Source organism: Syngnathoides biaculeatus, chromosome 4 (assembly GCF_019802595.1).
Source record: "Syngnathoides biaculeatus isolate LvHL_M chromosome 4, ASM1980259v1, whole genome shotgun sequence".
In the NCBI taxonomy this organism is placed as follows: Eukaryota; Metazoa; Chordata; class Actinopteri; order Syngnathiformes; family Syngnathidae; genus Syngnathoides; species Syngnathoides biaculeatus.
Window position 1 is genome coordinate 8,962,277 of NC_084643.1, and position 21,094 is coordinate 8,983,370.

Below are 21,094 nucleotides of genomic sequence, written 5' to 3' on the forward strand. Positions count from 1 at the left end.
TAAGTGATAACATGATACTTGCAACTATAATAATTGTTTCAGCTCTTAAAAGAGAGGCAATTTGTTCCACAGACGTTTTCAATTCTGGGCTACTAAAATAGACTTTAGCGATTTGCTCAAGTGTATTGACGTGGACACAGGTAAAGATGGCAAGGATATGGCTCGTCCATGACTAAAAAATCCAAAGTAATGAATATCAAATCTGAGCTATGGTAACAGCATCTTATGATAATGCGACCAGGTGTCCTGACTGGTCCATCAAGTGCTGAGTACAGCACTGTGCAGTAACAAATAACGAGATAAAAGTAGGGTTGACCAGAAGGAAGGCAAGGACAGCTAACTGAAAGGAGGGAAGAAAGGAAAGAATGAAAGAAGGGAGCGAGGGAGGAAGTGAGATAGGAAGGGGAAATGAAACAAGGCATAATGAAGATGGAGTGTAAGGAAAGAAGAAAAAAGCAGGTTTGAGGTGACGGGAAGGATGGATGCAGAATAAAAGTACGTTTTGAAGGAAGAGGCAATGAGGAAAAGGAGACAGTAGAAGATAGGGCTGAAGGAAGTAAAACAAGGTCTGGCATGGAAAGAAATAGATGTCGGGAAAGTGATAGAAAGAAGGAATAAAGGGAGGAAGAAAACCGGGAAAAATGATGACTGGGGAAAAAAGCAAGTCTGAGGCAAAGGAAAGTAGAAAATCTGTTTAGAAAGGTAGGAGAAAGATTTTCAAAAAGGAGCTATGGAAGTAAAGATGCAAGAATAAAAAGCAATTCTCTGGCAAGGAAAGAGTAAGGTGAGGAAGGACAAGATGCAGGTAAAAAAAAAAAGAGAAATTTTCTAGTATATGTACTTTTTGCCCATCTTGTATGTAAAATGTAATATTTGTATACATTGAATAAATTAAAAAAATTTTTCATTCGATAGCTGCATAGAAAAATAACATTTTTATGAATCAGTTTTAGATGCAAATGCAACAAATATTACAGGATTCCTAATCTGAATGCTCACTGAGCCCTTTTAAAGACTGGAACAAGTGCTGTGTGGCTCGTGGTTCATACTTTGCTCACTTCCTGGTCTGTATGGTCCATATTTCCTGGACTTGTAGAAGTTGAAAGGCTGACTGCCATGAGTCAATATGTTTGTCATTAACCCCGAGCTCACAAAATATGCGCTCTCCTTTGGTGCATTTGTTCTGTTGAGCAGAAGACCGATGATGACAACACTGACCACACCCCTTTGTGTCTATTACTTTTGGCTTCATATAGCATCCATCTACACAGAGGGTGACAGAACTGAGCGTGTCACGGCTTCACAGATTATGTTTGACAGCTGGGGCTTTTTTTGGGGGGGGGCAACCACATAGTCTGCTGCCGTGCTATATGTGGTCACTCCTCTTGGAAAGAAGCCCAGCGAGAAGAAAATCCGTCTCATCACAAAGATCACATGACCAGCACACGTGGCTTTGTTCGTAGCCCGAGGTCGTGATGATATTACTGGAGTGGTTTACACTGGAGCCGTAGTCACAAAACCAGCTCTTGCTGCCATTAATCCTCCGTTTTGGAAATTATTGCCGGCGCCGGTAATTTTTATGAGCAGCACACAGATCACAAGTTTTAATTGCATGTTTATCTTTCGATGTCGACATGGCCTATAGCTGTGCCTCAGTTCAATAAACTAATGAGGTTTTCAAATGGCCACTTCACTTTATTTGCAGATTGGTATCAGCAGACACTTGGTGTGTATGGTGGAGTAATTGAACAACAGGAATGAACAAATGTATAAATTCCAAGTTCTGCGTGAAACACAATAAAACATGGAAATCAAATGTCTTGTTATAAGCACCCAAAAAATGACCTTAAGACAAGGTGTGTGCCCCACAATATTTATGGCTTGGAAGCACAAATTTAGGTGTCAAAACTTTCCAACACGTTGATAAATCAATGCTTTTGCATTGTATAAAAGGGCTGCATGCGTCGTCGTATGGAAAACAGAATGAAAATCAATCCACTCATGTTGTCTGTTTTTTTTTCCGTTTTCTTTTTTTTTTTTATTATTAGAAAAATAGTTGGACAGAGTTCGTAATGACCAAATCGCTAAGTTGGCAACACTGCACGTGGTTTTGTTCAACAATCTCCTCTGTTCACGTTTAGTGATTTACTATTTTGTGTGACCGTCATCATTGCGACATACGTGTTTGCAAATGTCACACTATCACCATTGTTTCTGTAACACTGTGTTGCATGTTTTTGTTTGCATCTTTAGGATGAGAGTCCTGCTTTTATTTCAGTTCCTCATTTTAAAAAAGACCATTCAAGCAAGTTTTTTTCCCAGTATTTTTTAGATTGAACGATGAAAGCTGCAGGTGGCTACTAGTGTGGACCAAATGAGTAGCAACAATGTATGTTGGATCGGTGACTGACTTCAAACAGTTGAACAAGAACTGTAACCTGAACTGGTTCAGTTTGTGTTGAAAACTAGCTTGTCCCAGCACTGATCCAATGTTTCACATCACAAGCTATATCCCAGTTTAAGAGAAAAATGAAACATTTGCAGTCATTTTTCTCCCAATATCATGTCATGCTAGCCCAGCCCTCATGTTAGGTTGTTTGTAGACTAAATTATCCAGAAGTGAGAATGTGAGTCTTGTGTGCCTTGCGATGCCGAGTGACCGGTCAAGGTTGTATCCTGGCTCTTGCCTAAACTCAGCTGAGTTCGGCTCCAGCTGAAATGCAACCCGATAAGTACAAATGCGATAGAGAACTCTCTGAAAATTCTATGTGCTCTCATTTGCTATACTGATGATGTTCAAACAAGTCGATCCTCTCCTTTCAGGTATCTGAAAACTTCTACTGTGACCTGAACTCTGAGCAATTTAAAGGCTTTTTGCGATCGCACACACCTCACGTGGATCCTTCCTCGTTGGCTCGGTCGGCCATTTTCTCTGTCACCTACCCTTCATCAGACATATATTTGGTCATCAAGGTGAGCGTAAAATCCATTAGGACAGTGCTTCTTAAACGTTTCACACTGCCAACTCAAAAAATACACATAACATGTAACACTTGAACATTTCTGAAAGTTAAAAAAAAAAATTCACATGCAAATCGGGGTATTCAAGATAAGGATGCCTTGTTTTCCTTCAGGATTTTACTGATTTTTTTTTTTTTTTTAATGTTGGGGCACTTGGATTGGGCTTCCTCGATCCAATGGGTTTTGTTGTTTGCGTTGCAGATTGAAAAAGTCCTTCAACAAGGCGAGATTGGTGACTGCGCAGAGCCTTACATGACAATGAGGGATTGCGAATCTTCAAAGGTGATGGAGGCTATGAGGAAGGGAATGGGTTGCATTCATTGAAATATAAAGGCTAAGGATGGGGATATTATTAGATCAAGAAGTGGAAGTGACAATGTCTCAATTAGTTAGCTGTTTAAAAGAAATGACCAGTTTCCATGTTGGATGTTTTTAAATTAATCCATACAGTATAAACAATATACACAATAAATAACTGGCATAGCTTTACGTATGTGAATGGGTAGGTTTTTATGTGTTCACTTATTTAAGGGTTAGAAATGCAAAAGTAGGCCTTACGTCATTGGAAGAAAAAAAAAAATCTGGACACCTCTGGTGGAATATACGTTTTTTTTTAGGAATGTCGCATTTGAAGAATTCATGCTTCTTGCCCTTCAGAACAAGGACAAGCTGGAGAAACTCCGAGGCCAGGCAGAGGGCTTCTGCCACAGGCTGGGTCGCTACCGTATGCCCTTCGCCTGGGCCACTGTCAACATCATGGAAGTCATCAGCACTGCCGCCATAGACCGCGACGTCACCGACTCTGATACCATGAAAGGTGTGCTTTTTTTTCCTCCCTTCCCTATCATGGGACTTTTCATGTGACCAAGATGTTTTTTTTTCCCATTTCCTCCAGGGAAATCCAGCAGCATAGATCGGAAAGCACAGTTGCCGAGGAGGAACTCTGAACGTTTCAGCACCTTCGACGAGCAACCGTGTAACATATCAGCCTTCAAGCCTGCCACGATCACCATCAGCACCATCTTCAAACAGGTCCTGCTCCAAAACAATAACTAAAATAAAAATGCTGTATTGTTATGCTGAGAGGCATCGTGGCTTGTAAAAAGATGCGTTCTGTTGGCAAACAACCATGTCTGGCATCCACATGTCAGGCTAAAAAAATTCAAGATATTTAACCTTGGAAGGAGGCATCAAGTTTAAAGTTGCATAACATCTTTCTCTTGTTTTCAAAATTGACACTTTTTGAAAATATATGTAAATATATTCAAACGACGAATACATCCATCCATCCATTTTCTGAGCCGCTTTTCCCAACAAGGGTCGCAGGAGTGCTGGAGCTTTCTCTAGTTCTCATCGGGAAGGAGGCAGGGTAAACCCTGATCCGGTTGCCAGGCCATCGCAGGGCACATGGAGACAGACTACAGTTGCACCCACAGTCACAACTAAGGGCAATCTGGAGTCTCCATTGAATGCATGTTTTTGGGATATGGGAGGAAACCGCAGTGCCCGGAGAAAACCCTCGTAGGCATGGGGAGAACTCGCAAACTCCACGCAGGTGTGGCCAGGATTGAACCCGTGTCCTCAAAACGCATCCTTACAGCTGCTCTACCATGCCGCCCAATTTAATGATATACTTATTTTATTTAAAGAACAGGTATTTTTCTCCCTAGACAAAAGCAAAGTTATAGCAAATTTAATTAACTGCAAGGTAATAACAATGTAGTAACTATAAATACAGTTACGACCTCAGTTTTCATGATTAATCAGTTCCAAAAAGTCTCTAAAACTGAACTGTAGGAATACTGAGGCAATGTTTCTTGTATAATTTAAATATAGTTGACGTGTTCCAGACACCCATCAATATTAACAAAAAAGCATTTTATATATAATGATTATAAACATTGTCAGTTGACAGAGTTTGTAGCCACATCAACCAATGAACATTAAAATATTACCACCCAAAGCGGAAGCTATATGTTAACACCACCTGCATTTTTTTAACGCACAGCACATTCTGCAACTGTTACAACAGCCTGTTGTCGTAATAATAAGAGTGGGAATACTAGACTGACCTTCCAGCAGTCAAGACCTGTCTCCCATTGAAAATGTTTGGTGCATTATAAAGCGCAAAATGTGACAATGGAGACGCCGGGAAGTTGAGCTCCTGAAGTTGTACATTGTTGCAAAAATGGGAAATAATTCCACCTTCAGAGCTTCAACAATTAGGTTCTAGAATTCCCAAATGCTTACTGAGTGTTGTCAAAAGAAAAAGTGACATACTGGAAAACATGTTCCTGTCACAGCTTTTTTGGAACTGGTTGCAGGTATCAAATTAAAAATGGATGGATTTTTGCCAAAAGAAAGAAAGAAAGAGGAACAAAATGAAGTTCACCAGTGTGAACATGAAATCATTTTTCAATCAATATGATCGTATAGGTTGATAAGGATTTGCACGTCATTGTATTCTGTTTACGCAACGCCCCAACTTCATTGGAATCGGGGTTTGTGTAAATGAGTAATGTATAAATAGTATGATGGAAGGCTAGATTTCAATTTGTATTTTCTTTCTTAAAATCGCTGACGTTTATCTTCTTCATCAAAGGCCCTATAGAATAGGCATACTTAAGTACCAAAAAAAAAAAAAATGTTCAGATTGGAAACTGGAATTTAAATGGATTAACTTCTCTGTTGAATGACCTACTTTAATGCTGCAAACTTATAATGTCATAAGAAATTAGAAGCTTTCCCATGATTTTCACCCGTGCATGCATGTCCTAAACCTGCCATGTCTTGGAACAAAGTGATCACTTAAGTGCCTGACAGAGTTCCTACAAGCACTGCACACAGTGTTATGTTATGTTAGCATAGATGCTAAGGAAACATGAGAAAAGATCTGGCTTGTCAACCAATATTACATATCATGAAAAGTTGGTGATACTGTATATAGTCGCTATGGCAATGATAACAGATCCTTTTGTACCACAACGGGATTATCAAGCTGTCGTCGTAAGGCCAAATTGTTACATATTGTGGCTTTGATTTCTCGTTTTTTGCTGTTTCAGGAAGGGGATCGTTTGAGTGATGAGGACTTGCTCAAATTTCTGTATGAGATTAAGAAAACATCCACTCCACAGAGAAGAATCAAGACGATATCAGGTGCCCCATTGTTGTGTCAAAAAAAAAAAAAAAAGTTCAATTTAGTTTCGGTGTGAAATGGTGCCAAACCAACAGTCACACCCCGTCTTGTCGCCTTCAGGCTCTATAAAGTTGGACATGTCGCCACTGCACGACTTGCCTCAGGCCTGTTTGTCCACCGAGCTCATCCCTCTCATCCCTGTGGCTGAGAAGAACATTCGACATGTCAAAGAAGTGTTGGAGTTCCCTTCCAGTGAGGTTTACGTCCCTCATAACATTTATAGGTGAGTCCACGGTGACTCCTATGTCAAGAACTCCTGTAGCTCATCCTGTGAGTAAAATGTGCAAACACGAAATACAAATATGGTTTTGGAAGGAGAAATGAATATAGCCTGAGGTTCCTGCAAGTCTTCTTATCAAAACAGAAACTGTTTTTGTTCCTGCAACGAGCCACAGGCAACAAGAACAGTCATGCCGGACTCATTAGTCAAGAGCTGATGTCTGTCTGGTTGCATTGTGCTGCATTCTGCCTTTGTTTTGATTGCCACTATGAGGGACGTTCATTTATACGTCTGTGGACAGTCAAGGCCAGCAAACCCTGCCAGAAGCACTGACCTACATTTGCCACCGGAATTCCAAATCTATTTTCTTTATGTTTTAATGTTTCATTTGTCTGCACTGCTTCCGGTTTTCTCTATGTGTATGTATGGTAATCTAATCTGCGTAGGGTCTTCAGAATCAGTAGTCCTACCCGATGTAACTATTTCAACAGTTTTCTTGAAGCGATCAGATTTCAAATTTGAAAACTTTGAAAAACAAATCAGATTACTACCAATTTGATAACATCTCTGGTGAGTATGATTTATTTGTCTAAAAGTTTTGATTTTTATCATGTTATTCGATATTGATTCTGAACTGCTCCAGATGATGTATGTCAAAGAGCAGTGTTGTTTTGGGTTTATATATATCCTGTATATGCTATGTATAGGATTATGAAAAACTGCATGCATTCTTTTGACAATTGGTTCAGTTCTATTCTCATTTCAAGACATGGTAGTTTTATGTTGAAACCCAAGTAAACCCCTCTTTCCTATTGCTTCACTTATTGTGAAATTAGTCATATAACGCTATTGCCATCTATCGTTGTAAATATGAATTACATTTTTTTTTTTTTTTTTTTTTATTCCCCAGGAACCTGCTCTTTATTTATCCCCAGAGGCTGAACTTTGTTAACAGGTTGACGTCTGCGCGAAACATTACCATCAAAATCCAGTTTATGAGCGGAGAAGACCCCAACTGCGCTCTACCTGTAAGTAGAGCGTCTACTTCATGAACCATCCAGAAAAATACTGTTCCCAAATGAAGTTGTAACCCAAAAGCTGTTGAACAAAACACTAGGGTTCCAAAAATAAACTATGCTGGTGTTTCCATCAATGGCATTTCTGGTACATATTGCAGCTTTATTGATAATGATAAAAGCATATTGTACACTAATTGAACCATGATGGATTTTGTATGTGTGTCTGCCCACAGGTAATTTTTGGCAAATCCAGCGGCCCTGAATTTGTGCGGGAAGTGTACACTCCTGTTACCTACCATAACAAGCAAGTTGAATCTTCTTCATCATACAGTAACCTTACAGTAACCTCAACCTATATAGTGGTTCACTTCAGATTATTTTTAGTTAGGTTTCAAAATGACTACAGCGTAAGCGACAGATATTTTAAGGCTTAAACTTTAAAACTGTTTTTATTTTTTATTCCATTATTATTGCATAGTTCCTATACATTTTGTCATTTTTGTCTTTGTTCAAATATGTTTACAATGTGCTTAAAAGGCGGCACGGTGAGCAGCTATAGAGCAGTTGCCTCACAGTTCTGTGGACCGGGGTTCAAATCCAGGCCTGCCTGTGTGGAGTTTGCATGTTCTCCCCGTGCCTGCGTGGGTTTTCTGTGGACACTCCGGTTTCCTCACACACCCCAAAAACATGCATTAATTGGAGACTCTAAATTGCCTCAAGGTGTGATTATAAGTGCGGCTATTGTCTGTCTCCGTGTGCCCTGAGTTTGGCTGGCAACCAGTTCGGGGTGTACCCCACCTCCTGCCCAATGACAGCTGGGATAGGCTCCAGCACTCCCCGTGACCCTTGTTAGGATAAGCGGCTCAGAAAATGGATGGATGCGCTTAAAAAGTTTGTTTTAATAAGTTTCAATGATTTTAAACCATGTTTGAGGAGTATTTTTAGGCCATTAAAAATGTTTTGAATTTTGCATTTGGAGTGGAACTTCCACCATGACAGGGGGTGTCACTTTACTACAATAGAGTGGTATTTCTGTCATAATATTGGAGTGAATAAATATATTACGAGCACTACAAATGAAATACAACATTCGCTACACACTTTTGTGAGGTTCAACATGATGTGCAATGAACAAATGTGCACAGCGCCATAAAAATGCATTTTCACATTGCACAAGTGGCCATACTGTTTCTGCCATACTTACTGGTTTTCATTTCTTCTTTTTTTTTATTTATAACATAGAAGCACAGAAGTGTTTTTGTACAAACATTTACTGTAATTATGACTTTCATACAGCGTTGACACAGGTTAGGGATCCAGTAGATTATGGTGCATTCTGATTTTGTCATAAATTGAGGACCTCTTCTGAGTCTCTCCTTTCTTTTTTTGGGTCAGGTCCCCAGATTTCTATGAGGAGGTGAAGGTGGCCCTTCCCGCCCGTTTAACGGAGCGACACCACTTGCTCTTCACCTTTTACCACATCAGCTGCCACCAGAAGCAGAACCAGAGCAACAGCTGCGAAACACTCATTGGCTACTCTGTAAGCCTCATGCACAAACACGATGAGGTTTTTTTTTTTTTTCCTTTCTTGCTCTGAGATACAATGCAACACATTTCTCTTGGTTCCTCATCTAGTGGCTACCCATGTGGATTAATGACAGACTGCACACAGGTCAGTTCTGCTTGCCCGTTGTCTTGGAACGACTACCTCCTAATTACTCGCTGCACACTGCTGAGGTAAACCTGTTAAAAGATGCACCTCAACAGCACTTGTTTTCCTCTTGAATGAGTGCACCTTTATTGTTTGTGCGCAGAAACTTCCTTCTCAAATTCCTCCAGTCAAGTGGATGGAAAGCCACAAGGGATTGTTCAATTTGGAGGTCCAGGCTGTGTCTTCTGCGCACACTCAGGTCAGTTAAAGTTGATGATTCGGGGTAATAATTCTTACCACAAGAAATATACCTCACAAGCACCACCAAAATAAAAATCATTACAAGAGTAGACCCAAGTGTTCATATTAAAAAAAAAAAAAAAAAAAAAGACGGAGGCAGTAATTTTATTCAAAGCCACAGTAATATTGTGCACGATTTAACATTAATACTGTGTTAAAATATAGGAAAACATATACACACACACATAATACCATTATTCTATAGTATTATGGTAATATATAGTATTTATACCTAAATACCAATTCAATTAAAATGTATTACATATTTGAAAGCAAACAATTTCAAAAGTTGAAGAATGTTGAAGCGGACCTGCCATCTTTGTATTTCGCCCTCAGAGGAATAGTTTCAGACACACTTAATTTAGTCTTCAATTAACTCATGGGTGTCAAACTCAAGGCCCCGGGGCCAGAGCCGGCCCACCACATGATTTTATATGGCCCGCAAAGGCTAATCATGAGGTCAACTTCCATGATTCTTGTGAAAATTTGAACTAAAATTTCAAATTGTGAGATCATAAATGATAACATTGGGATTTTGCAAGCATTTTTGTGTTAGCAAACATGAAGAATAGTTGAAAAACCCATAGCCTTGATTTAGAATTCCAAAACTACTTCATTAATCTCATGTGTAAATATGATGAAGTGATTCAACAGTTTTATGGTTTCACAGTCCTAATGGCCCTCTGAGAAAACTCAGAACTACAATCTGGCCCATGCTAAGAATGAGTTTGAGACCCCTGAATTAACTGAACATGCATGTCCTCGGTACTATGTGTGGGAGGGAGCCAGACTACCCTGAGGAAACCATCGCAAGGTAGATGTAAACATGAAAATTCTGTGGCAAACAGCGTAAGCTTTCCACTACTGTTTTTTTTTTAGCTACACATGTGCACTATAAACTTCACTGGACCACTGTCTTGAATTTCCCACCAGGACAACCATTTGGAGCGCTTCTTCACCCTCTGTCATGCGCTGGAAGGTGGCGCCACGTTTCCTCTGCGCGTCCGAGAGGAGAAGATTCCTGAAAATAAGCTGGAGCATGAGCTAAAGCTCAGCATCATCTCCCTGTCCTCATCCAGCCTGGAGCCACTGGTGCTCTTTCTTCACCTGGTACTGGACAATCTGTTCATGCTCATCATGCAGCCCATGCTAATTGCTGGCCAGACCGGTGAGTTGATGATGCCTTTGACTTGAGTGTGCCTCCTGTAGATATGCCATGACATCCCGTTTTGCAGCCAACCTGGCGCAGATTGCATTCGAGTCGGTGGTCTCCATTGTCAACAGTCTGCATACCAGCCAGGAGCTGTCCAGGGACCAGCAGGGCCGCAACAGCATATTGGCGTCATACCTTTATTGGGTGTTTCGTCTACCAGACCCCCCTCGAGACATTCCAAATGGTACGCATTTATGAAGATTCATTTTCTGTCAGAAATTGAAACCTAAACTCATCATAATTGTGAACGGTTTGGTTGTCACTTACATGGAGCAAAAAAAAAAAAAACATTGGTCATGGTACCCTCATCTGCTCTCTTAGAAGTTTACACCGGTACTAAAGAGTCTTTGGATTTCTGACTTCATTTTGGAACATGCCGTAGTTAATTGATTAATTACAAATCATAATATTAATATGACCTTGGTTATTACCTTTCTTTGCATATTGGCTGAAGGAAATCACACATTTCCACTGCCTGCATGTGGTGTCCATTTCCACTTATGCTACCTGATATAACTTTTAATAACAGCACTTTGCAGTTGATCTTTCAAGTAACATTTTAGAATACATTTAACCCCCACTGTTCTAGGGATCTGATAATAATGAAAATCTGCGAGTAATTGACCCATCTCTAATTGATTTTTCAATTCTTAGTGATACCGCAAGATGGCACAAATCTCTACTTGTCTACATGAATATTTGTGTGTGTCTCCTCTCATCTCTTACTTGCTTGACACCTTGATGCTACCAGATGGTATATCTGTATAGAGCATCTGTTTATATCCAAGTACAAAAACTAATACTTATTATTCAAATGTAATACATAAAGTCCCCAAAATGATAGACAAGGAGGCCTGATGGGCATTTCTTCAGTCCTTTTATACCCCTTTTCGTTTCGACTGAACGTGCAAATTCAGATTTTTCTGAATTTCTGTTCTGGGTATCCACTGTATTTCCCAACTGTCTGACTAACTGACTAATTTGCACGTGTTCGACAACAGGAACAGGCGGTGAAATGCCATCTTCAGAGAGCCGTTACAGCACCATGGGCCGAGCCTCTGCGACCACGGTGGGCAATATGCTCCTGCAGTCCAGGATCCGCAGCAGCAGCAACCCTGACATCCCTGCGCCACACTCGTCTGCCGAGGATGCCGAGGTCAAACACATCTTGGCTGCCAAGGTATGACAGAAATGGGAGTGAGTCATAAATAGGTCTCAGGTCTTATCTAGTTTCAAGTTAGGTGTGGCAAAAGACAAAAAAAACCAAACAATTCAGATGTGTCTGGTTGGCGACCAGTTTAGGATGTGGTCCACCTTTTGCCCAAAATTAGCTGGTATGGGCTCCAGCACTCCCGTAACCCTTGTGAGGATGAGCGACTTGGAAAAAGCTCTGGATGGATGGATGGAGCTCTCCACTGCAATCCAAGCAAGTCTGGTTAAATCGCGACTTGGTTTAAGGCAGTCCTAAACCAAGCCATTCCTCTTCCTTATTCACAATATTCTGCATATTAGCCATCGTCTCGGGTGATTGACGGTACATCCGTGATCCATGATCACCTGGAGCAAGTACAAAACTGTACATATGTGCAGAAACTGTGTAGAAAGTCAAAATACTGGCAGCCATAAACAAAGGCTCAACATCGTGGACTTATTGCGGCATGGGAGCAGTTGCAGCAGCTCTTATCAAAATAAAGTAGTATGATTTTCTAATATTCATTCTGATTTAAGTTTGAAAAATCTCATTCAATAATCTTTTTTCCGCACACATTCGAATCCCAATTGGAGTCCACCACTCATTCTGCATGAGTGCGAGGTTCGTTAGGGTACAAATGCGGGCTAATGTTTGTGTAATCCAGTACCTCATTGTAAAAATGGATTACTAAAGAAATTATAATTTGAATGCTTTAGTTTAAACTGAAAAATGCAATGTCTCCCCCCCCCCCCCCACATATGGTGTAGCTCTAACGGCAACAGTACATTCGCTATTGTAATAGGCTGGCAGACAGTAGCTCTAATGAGGACATCCATCATGTTCATTGTGATGGAAGATGTTTTTTTTTTTCTTTTCTGCAGGGCCACAACCTCCCAGGCAGTCGCATGTCTACCATTTTGGATACAAACAGCCATCAGAACGCAACAGGAAGCACCAGACCCTCCAGCAGAAAGGTGCAAGCGGGGGGGAGTGTCGCTATGGTTACTTAGGTTATATAAAGCAACGGTCTTTTTTTTTTTTTTTAATCTTTACGTAGAAAATATTACTCAATTATGACAACATGTTTAGTAACTTAGTATAATAATTTTAATGCATATTATTGTAGTCCGCCTTTCCCCTAAAGTTAACTGGGATAGGTTCCGGCACACCCACGACCTTTGTCAGAATAAGCGGCTTGGAAAATGGATGTGTGGATTATTATTCTGTTAGTATATGATGACAATAATAATAATAAGTATCATTATTATTGTTATTATCATTATGTATTTATTTGGATTAATTGCTTTTTTTTGTGGTCCTCTTACTGATGCTCAATACAAACCAGTAAACTAAAAAATAATAATAATCAAATCACCGGTGAAATTTAGCAAAAAAGAAAAAATATATCAAACTGAATATGGAATCAATTAGCCTGTCATGCTATGTGTATCTAGTTTTTTTATTATTGTATAACAAAGTCAGAAAAAAAATCCCATATTTAATTCAATAATGAATCATGGGAACTGATGCAAGTCCACAAGGTGTCAGTGTGCCACAAGGTTTTACTCTATTCGTTTATCAAAGTTATACTTGGTAGCAATGTCTCACATGAACAATATTTATGTGTTTGGTTGCAGCAGTTTCACGAGGAGCTGGCTCTGCAGATGGTGGTCAGCACGGGGGTGTGCAGGGAGAACGCGTACAAATACGCGTGGTTCTTCTTTGAGCTGCTGGTCAGTAGTTGTATTTACACAAAGCCGCTTTGTGACTTGCGCATTAGAGAAAAAACAGAGAGGTGTGGACGTGTCACATCACATCATTTGACCAACCATGAATCTCATTCTCGTTTTTTTTTCTTCCTTTGTTTTTTGTTTTTCTTTCTATTAGTCTTTCTTTTTCTTTCCTTACTTTTTTCATTTTCTTTCTCTCTCTCATGCTCTTGCTCTGTTTTTTTCTGAGGCGTATCATTACTCACATTTATTCTCAACCTCTCCATTAATCTCACTTAGTCATATTTGTTCTAAAATGACCTCACTTGGGGGATGATTCAAGTGCAGTGCAAGCCTTTTTGTATGCGTCTTTAAAACTTTACAACATTGGATTTGAAACAAAACAAATTTTCTTGGGTTTTATTTAGATCTGCTTCACATTTGGTGCATTTGAGAGTACTTTTTATTTCATTTTATTTTGGAGTCCGCATCTCTTTTCTGGTTATTGTGTTACTTTCTAAATGTGTATGCTGACAGTGATGATCATGAATAACTGGCAATGTGAATGTGGACGGTGCGGTGGACGTTTTTATTATTATTTCTAGTTTTTTCTATTCTAGTCTGTTATTCAGGGAAGAGGCTTATGAAGTGTTCCTTCATTCCATGTTTTTGTGCTTAGCCCATTGTAATAAATGTATTATTTTAGGCCCCTCTTGTGAAATAGTTGTGTTGTTGTCTGTGTAAATGATTGATCGTTATTCTTGTGTGTTTAACATGTCCTCTACTGTTTTCAGTCCATTATTGCCCTTTGTGCACAGTGAAAAGTTACAATGAAAATGCGTTTTGGCTTCTCTCACAATGCAGCCATTAATATCCCGTGTAGTCATAGTTACCGTTACAATTTGTCTTTACAGTATTTCTCAACATTTATTGTGTATCAATGCCAAAAATGAGGGTTAGTTGACACATTCACTGCCTCTCTCAAGTGCCCGTCCGAGCGTAACAAACTGTAACGCTGCCTCTTCGTAGTGGATTATTTTGAGACATATTTAGTTTTTACAATGCAGGATGCCATTTATCATGAGTGACAGGCATGGAACAATAGCATTACAGCAATTATATGACACTCTCTGTTCATGCCCAATTGTACTGGGCATGAACATGCTTGTGTCACAGGAGTTTAAGTGGACCAATCTTGGGCATGCTTAACAGCGCTCACACTAGCCCAGTAGTTCTTTTTACACCAAGTACTACCTAAAAATCACTTATCTCCTCAAGTACAACCTTCATGACTAACGTAAAATGCAGTAATGGAGAAGGTGTTCATCAAAAAACAAGTTTTTTTTTTTTTTAAAAACTGACATTTTTGAAAATCAAAATTCCACTTCAACATAAGGAAACTGCTTGAATATTGATACAGGTAAAATGCAATGCACATAAATGTTTAATAAAATTTTACCTAAAAAAAATGTGCTAAACAATACCTTAAGATGAAATTTTAACTTAAAAGTTAAAAGCAACTGAACTTTTTAGAAGGCAGAGATTGTTTTGCACACCACGAGTGATACCACACTTTGAGAATCCCGGCACTAGTCAAACATTCTGGACTTTCGGTGTCAAATGGGATCAATCATTTTTCCATCGTACGAGTTCGGCCCGAATGTTCTTTGACCCGCTGCATATTCATCTTATTGTCTTCACCATTCTTTCCAAAAGGTGAAAAGCATGGCCCAGCATGTGTCCCAGCTGGACACCAACAGCGTGCCGCGGAGGAGCCGCTTCTCCGACCGCTTTAAAGACGACATCACCACCATCGTCTCTGTGGTCACAGCTGAGATCGGGACCATTCTCGTCAAGCAGCACAAGGTAGGGTAGTCGTCCCGCCAAGCTTGACATAAGCTTATTGCTGTTTGTCAATGTGTGTTTCAGGAGGTGGAGCAAGCAGAGAAAGTCAACATCAGCTTGGCCTTCTTCCTCTACGACCTGCTGTCTCTCATGGACCGAGGCTTCATCTTCCTTCTGGTGAAAAACTACTGCAATCAGGTACAGCTCAGGATGCAATATTAGGTACACCTGCACCAATGTTCCCTCTAATTTTTGACGTGTCTGAGCAAACACACTAAGCCCGTGAGCGCCCCCTTTGACCACTGTGAGCAACATCAGACGTATGCACTGTGGTCAATGACCGTCATCCGTTGACGTTACATGGCTCATTAAAAGGTTCAGACGACATTCCCATCAGAACATTTTCAAGAACAATTTTGTTTTTGCAAACTTCCACTGAAAATGTCAACAAACAAAAAAATACATTACAATACAAATACATACCAAGCCAACTATTAACTATAAATATGAAATGTCGCTTCCAACTTTTTTTTTTTTTTATAACCCACAATGATATCCCCGTCTGTTTTTCTTGGTGTAAAACTGAATTATTGCTTGCAGAATATCTTTCGCAATGCATGTTAAAATCTGAATGATGCTCCAAAACAGTTTTAAGGTTAATGTTATGTTGTTGCCTATATTAAAATAAAGAATTAGCTTTTTGGGCAATGTATCATCTGTGCTTTTATCATCAATCAGGCTGTGCCAAGGTGGAATTTTAACATTATACACCATCTCATTCTGTGCTTTCTGTTTTCCTCTGCCCCGAGAGTGTGGGACAAGTGCGCGGATGCGCAGTTGCGCAGCTTAGTGGGAACTTTGACCTGCACAATCTTAATACATCAAATACCAGAGATTTGAAAGCGTTTTGATTGACACCGTCAGAGCTGTTATTAATATAAGTATCCGTCCGCATTCACACACTGGGGAAAGTATTCTCTTGGTGTCTGGCCCTTGCTATAATATGCTGTGATGTACAAGCAGTTCACATTTTTTCCTAAAGACGTCTTGTGCTAGACATGTTTTTACAACAAGCCTGACATTATTTGGTTGAAATAATCCAAGCATCAAGAATTATTGAATCAGAATATAATTACAGGAAGTAGAATAGATTTATTAGAATAATTATTAGTTTTCCTGGCATGTGAGTGAATGTGAGCAACGGCATACCCTGCCCTTGTAGTGCTGAGCCAATGGCAAGTATGGATTTTGTTACCATGACAGATGGAGTGTGGCTTACAATTATACGAACAGAACCCAATGTGGGTACAGAAAGAGTGAGTGCCTTAAAAAGAACTAGAATTATTTTAAGGCAGGAATTCATAAACTGTATTTTGTGTGATGTGGTGCATGCACACTTCGTCAAACACAAACAGTAATCAAGTACCGGTAACTGCTGCTTAACGGATGCGAATCTGCGCATCCACCAAAACTCAGTCCAGCCCAGTTTACCTTTTGTCTTTGGCATGGATAGCATGGGTGTGGAAACCCATGGAGAATGTGGGCATTCCGCCGTCATCGTGTCTCTGCTATATTTCAAGACGGAAATCACTTGAAAGTGACTTTGGATCTTCACCCAATCTATCTGATGATGGATGAAGTCAATCTGTTTGGGGGTATATCTGATGTAAATTGTGATGTAACAAAGCAAGTGGGAAACAAATAAAACAGAAGATTGACTTCAATGTTTGATTTCACACTCAATGGGAGCGATGCAATTACTGTATTTGTACGCAGGCAATTAAAATGTAAGTTCCCTACAACATGTTCTGTGTAACATTGGGTTTACAACGGTAAACGGACATCAGAGTCATTTTGAAAGTTTTTTTTTTTTTTTTTTTTCTGGTTCAGATGTCTGCCAAAACTGTTTCGATGCCAACGCTGATCAGCATGCGTCTGGAGTTCCTGCGAATCCTGTGCAGTCACGAGCACTACCTCAACCTCAGCCTGTTCTTCAGCAGTCCAGCCTCAGCTCCGGCCTCCCCGTGCCCGTCCATCTCCTCACAGGTCCGTTCATTGCAAAAAAAACTTGTGAAAACTCCCGTTACTTAAAGACTTCCCGACCAAAATAATTGTGTGAGTAGAGGTACCACTGTATGTCCCTAGACTTCATTTATCGTTATCCCCTCCAAAGATCATTCATTTCCGTCCAACCCAACCCCGACAGTTTGTGAGATGATTTAAAAAAATATATAAAAATTATGATAATAACACTAATGTTCAATAAGCGGATTCCTACAGTGATTAAGAGGGTTTGATGCCTGCTGTTGAAATAAGTCTGTCATCCACCACACGTCTGTGGAGCTCATGTGAATACCTGCCTGCATGACCCCATCAAATTCACCAAAATCTCTTTAGATCACGTGCACTAAATCTTCGACATGGTACTAATAGGCATACGTTTAGACTGACTTTCTGGTACCAAAATCTCATTCCACCAAGCACATCACAGAGATCATCAGGGATACGCCCTCGCCTCACCGGCATGGCCGTTTTGGCACAGGTCTGCAAAACTACCAGTGTTGCGCATGCACTATAATCAAGATGCAGTAATTTTTACACTGAAGTGTAGCTGCGCTGTCTACCAAAATAGAGCCCATCCCGTACTGTATCGTCTGTTTCCATACAGAGCTCCGGTTCGTGTAGTTTCCAAGAGCAGCAAAGGATCCTGGGCCTTTTTGAGCTCTCTCCAGAGTTCAAGCAGCAGCACTACCTCACCGGCCTGCTCCTCACAGAGCTCAGCGCGGCCCTCGACATGGAGTCAGAGGGGTATGGAAAAGGAGGGGGCGTATTGCTTAGTAAGACTCCTAAAGTGAAGCAACCCCATTTTGATAAGTTGTTTGTCTGTCTGTGCCCTCAGGGGAAAGGTCCAGAGGAAAGCTATCAACGCCATCTTCAGCCTGCTGTGCTCTCACGATTTGGACCATCGCTGCGTCAAGAGCGAGGTCAGAGCCAAGATGGCTGCCCTCTACTTGCCCTTGGTGGGCATCATCATTGACTCCACCAACTACCTGGATTTCACTGGTATTTATTATTTCAAAAACGAAAGATATATACTGTACTAATATATTGTACTCTATGACACTGGGAGGAAAAATTGCTAATTAGGCCCAATTTGGACATTTTCCCTTTGGGGTGTTCTCACTTTTGTTGCCAGTTTTTTTTTTTTTTTTTAGACTTTGCTGAGTTATTTTAAACAAGCAGTGAAGTTAGATTCTTTTACAAGCTGTATACTGACTACATTTTAAGAAAGCCTAATAAAAACGTTTTAAAATGAGAGGGGTGAAATCACTTTTGGGAGCTACTGTCTATTTACAGATGTACCTAATGTTGTGACTCTCGCAAGTTAGTCTGCGTGTGTGTCTTCGCAGTGTCAGACGCACGCTCCGCAAAGAACAAAAGTGGTGGACCCGAGGACGACCTTGACAGCGTTCCACCCATCAATCAATCTGTTGCCATGGCGATTGCCGGCAACCCTTTCAACACGCTGGGGAGGAACGTTCTTGTTTCCATGGCATCCATGGTAAAAACTGTCAACTATTAAGCTGTTTTTAGAAGTGTATGCGTGTGTATTGTTTATGCACGTGTGTGTCGTGCCAAGTGTATGAAGTTAACTCAGGTCATTGGATTTAGTTTTCATAGCTACACACACGACACACACACAGATATGCTTGAATATATGATGGTTTGTAGGCATTACTGTCATAAAAGGGTTGTCATACCTAACCAATGCATCCATCATGTGTACTATCGACCTATCAAACTACACATTCACCTTCAAGAGATACACTCTAGTGACCCCGAATGTTTTTGGATGAAACACCAGTGCAGTGGGAAAAGTGACTTTCATACAACGTGGTTCTCGGGCTCATATTCATCATAGTTCCAAACATGGCAGCTGTCATACTTCAGCTGCTTTGATCGATGTATTTTGTGGGGTTTTTTTTTTCCTCCTTCATTGTTATTTTCACAATAACATTCAGTGGGAAAGTCGCGACTTTTGGATCCGGGAAAAATCCGGTCCGGGTCCTGCCGTGAGAATGCAAGGTTTTCCATGCGGGACACCCAAAAATGCTCAGGCGCTAATGGCCACATTTATCAAGTACTGCAACACAAGTGAAGCAGCAGTAGACCTCTTGCGTTGTAATTCATCATCAAGAGAATGAAGTTGAATTAGTCTGCAGTAGATTTTCACGTCCGAAGTAGCCAACCATACTTGCACTGTGTGTGTGTGTGTGTGTGTGTGTGTGCGTGTGCGTGTGGGTGTGCGTGTGCGCGCGTGCGCGTGTGCTTGCTGCATCAGGATCCCTGTGGGGAGCCGGACATTTTTGTGTGAATGCTTGAATGTTAATAATGTGTTTACAAGTGCTTGAATTGTGGCTGTCAACCAGTCCGAGGTGTGCACCCTTTGATCTCACCCACTTGCTTATTAGAATGCACGAGAACATCCAGCCTATATCTTGTGGTCATCTCTTACTTTTCTATCAATTTTCGTCTGACCTCTTAAAGCACACTCGTGTCTTCTGTCAAGCGTCTCCCTTTTTATCCCAGCAGGGTAAAGCGGTAGCCACCCTGGCGGCGGACACCAGCCGCCACCTGCTGGTCTGCTTCCTGTGGGTGATGAAGAATGCCGACCGGGGTCTGATCCAGCGCTGGACTGTGGAGATGCCCCCTTCGCAGCTCAACAAGCTGCTGGAGCTTCTTACTATCTGTGTGTCCTGCTTTGAGTACCGGGTCAGTTTGCTTGGCAACACGGAGTCCTTTCAAAGGTCTTATTGGTCCATAATGCCCCATTGTGTGTGTGTGTGTGTGTGTGTGTGTGTGTGTGGTGTGTGTGCGTGTGTGTAGGGTCACCAGAGCAGTGATAAAGTCAGCACGCAGGCTTTACAGAAATCTCAGCAAGCTAAGCTCCAGCTGGAAGAAGCCCTGCTGAGGGGGATGGGAGCCCGGGGAGAGATGATGAAGCGAGTCGGAGGTAACGTGCACTTTGAGGGACTGCGGCAACAGGGTGCGCAGAGTTATCAATTTTGGCCCATGCCGACCTTGTCTGTTTGTAACAGTCGTGGAAACGTCAACATGGCACAAAAAGCATTTCTTTATTCCATTTTGACATTTAGTCTTGAGGTTTCAATGTCTTTCAAAGACTCGAAAGCATTCGCAAGCTCAAGCCAATTTTAGTATTTGAAATGTGAGGCATCCTCACGATATGATTTGCAATTTTTGTGTTTGTCAGGAATGGACAGAACGATGGGTCAAAGAGAGAACCTGCGCTGGAGGAAAGATCTCACCCAGTGGAGACAGACCAATGACAGACACGATAAGTATGTTTTCACATTTTATGTCTCACTTCTCCAAACATACTTCACCTTTACACTCTGAATTTTCCACCTTGCACAAGGACCAAGGCGGAGTTGGACCAGGAGGCCCTGATCAGCGGAAACTTGGCCACAGAAGCAAACCTCATCGTTTTGGACCTGCTGGAGACCATTGTGCAGGTCAGGTTCAACTTTCCTCGAATTGGAAGAGATTGTCCTATGCCAATTCTTTTTTTCATTTGTGTACAGTATGTTCTTTTTACAGGGCAGTGAATTTAGTTTGAGTTAGTTCCCAGTTTATTGAAATCAATTCATCATTTTGCACATAATTTTAAAACCTTTGGGGCCTCACTAGACTCGTCACCAGCCAATAA

At 40.9% G+C, this 21,094-nt stretch overlaps 1 protein-coding gene across 1 annotated transcript in view; it reads left to right on the top strand.

The window, feature by feature from the left end:
• The window catches only part of dock8 (dedicator of cytokinesis 8), a 72,695-nt gene that overhangs the window by 30,559 nt on the left and 21,042 nt on the right, over window positions 1–21,094 (top strand). The window contains exons 9-34 of the mRNA XM_061818229.1: window positions 2,824–2,973; window positions 3,223–3,303; window positions 3,679–3,838; window positions 3,917–4,053; window positions 6,084–6,177; window positions 6,278–6,440; window positions 7,348–7,465; window positions 7,690–7,760; window positions 8,852–8,996; window positions 9,092–9,193; window positions 9,271–9,366; window positions 10,341–10,575; window positions 10,643–10,804; window positions 11,622–11,800; window positions 12,694–12,786; window positions 13,450–13,545; window positions 15,238–15,387; window positions 15,451–15,564; window positions 17,257–17,412; window positions 18,035–18,174; window positions 18,266–18,429; window positions 18,777–18,928; window positions 19,957–20,139; window positions 20,254–20,380; window positions 20,639–20,726; window positions 20,804–20,900. Coding sequence (XP_061674213.1) covers window positions 2,824–2,973; window positions 3,223–3,303; window positions 3,679–3,838; window positions 3,917–4,053; window positions 6,084–6,177; window positions 6,278–6,440; window positions 7,348–7,465; window positions 7,690–7,760; window positions 8,852–8,996; window positions 9,092–9,193; window positions 9,271–9,366; window positions 10,341–10,575; window positions 10,643–10,804; window positions 11,622–11,800; window positions 12,694–12,786; window positions 13,450–13,545; window positions 15,238–15,387; window positions 15,451–15,564; window positions 17,257–17,412; window positions 18,035–18,174; window positions 18,266–18,429; window positions 18,777–18,928; window positions 19,957–20,139; window positions 20,254–20,380; window positions 20,639–20,726; window positions 20,804–20,900 — 3,453 coding nt within the window. The remainder of the gene's footprint in view (window positions 1–2,823; window positions 2,974–3,222; window positions 3,304–3,678; window positions 3,839–3,916; window positions 4,054–6,083; window positions 6,178–6,277; window positions 6,441–7,347; window positions 7,466–7,689; window positions 7,761–8,851; window positions 8,997–9,091; window positions 9,194–9,270; window positions 9,367–10,340; window positions 10,576–10,642; window positions 10,805–11,621; window positions 11,801–12,693; window positions 12,787–13,449; window positions 13,546–15,237; window positions 15,388–15,450; window positions 15,565–17,256; window positions 17,413–18,034; window positions 18,175–18,265; window positions 18,430–18,776; window positions 18,929–19,956; window positions 20,140–20,253; window positions 20,381–20,638; window positions 20,727–20,803; window positions 20,901–21,094) is intronic.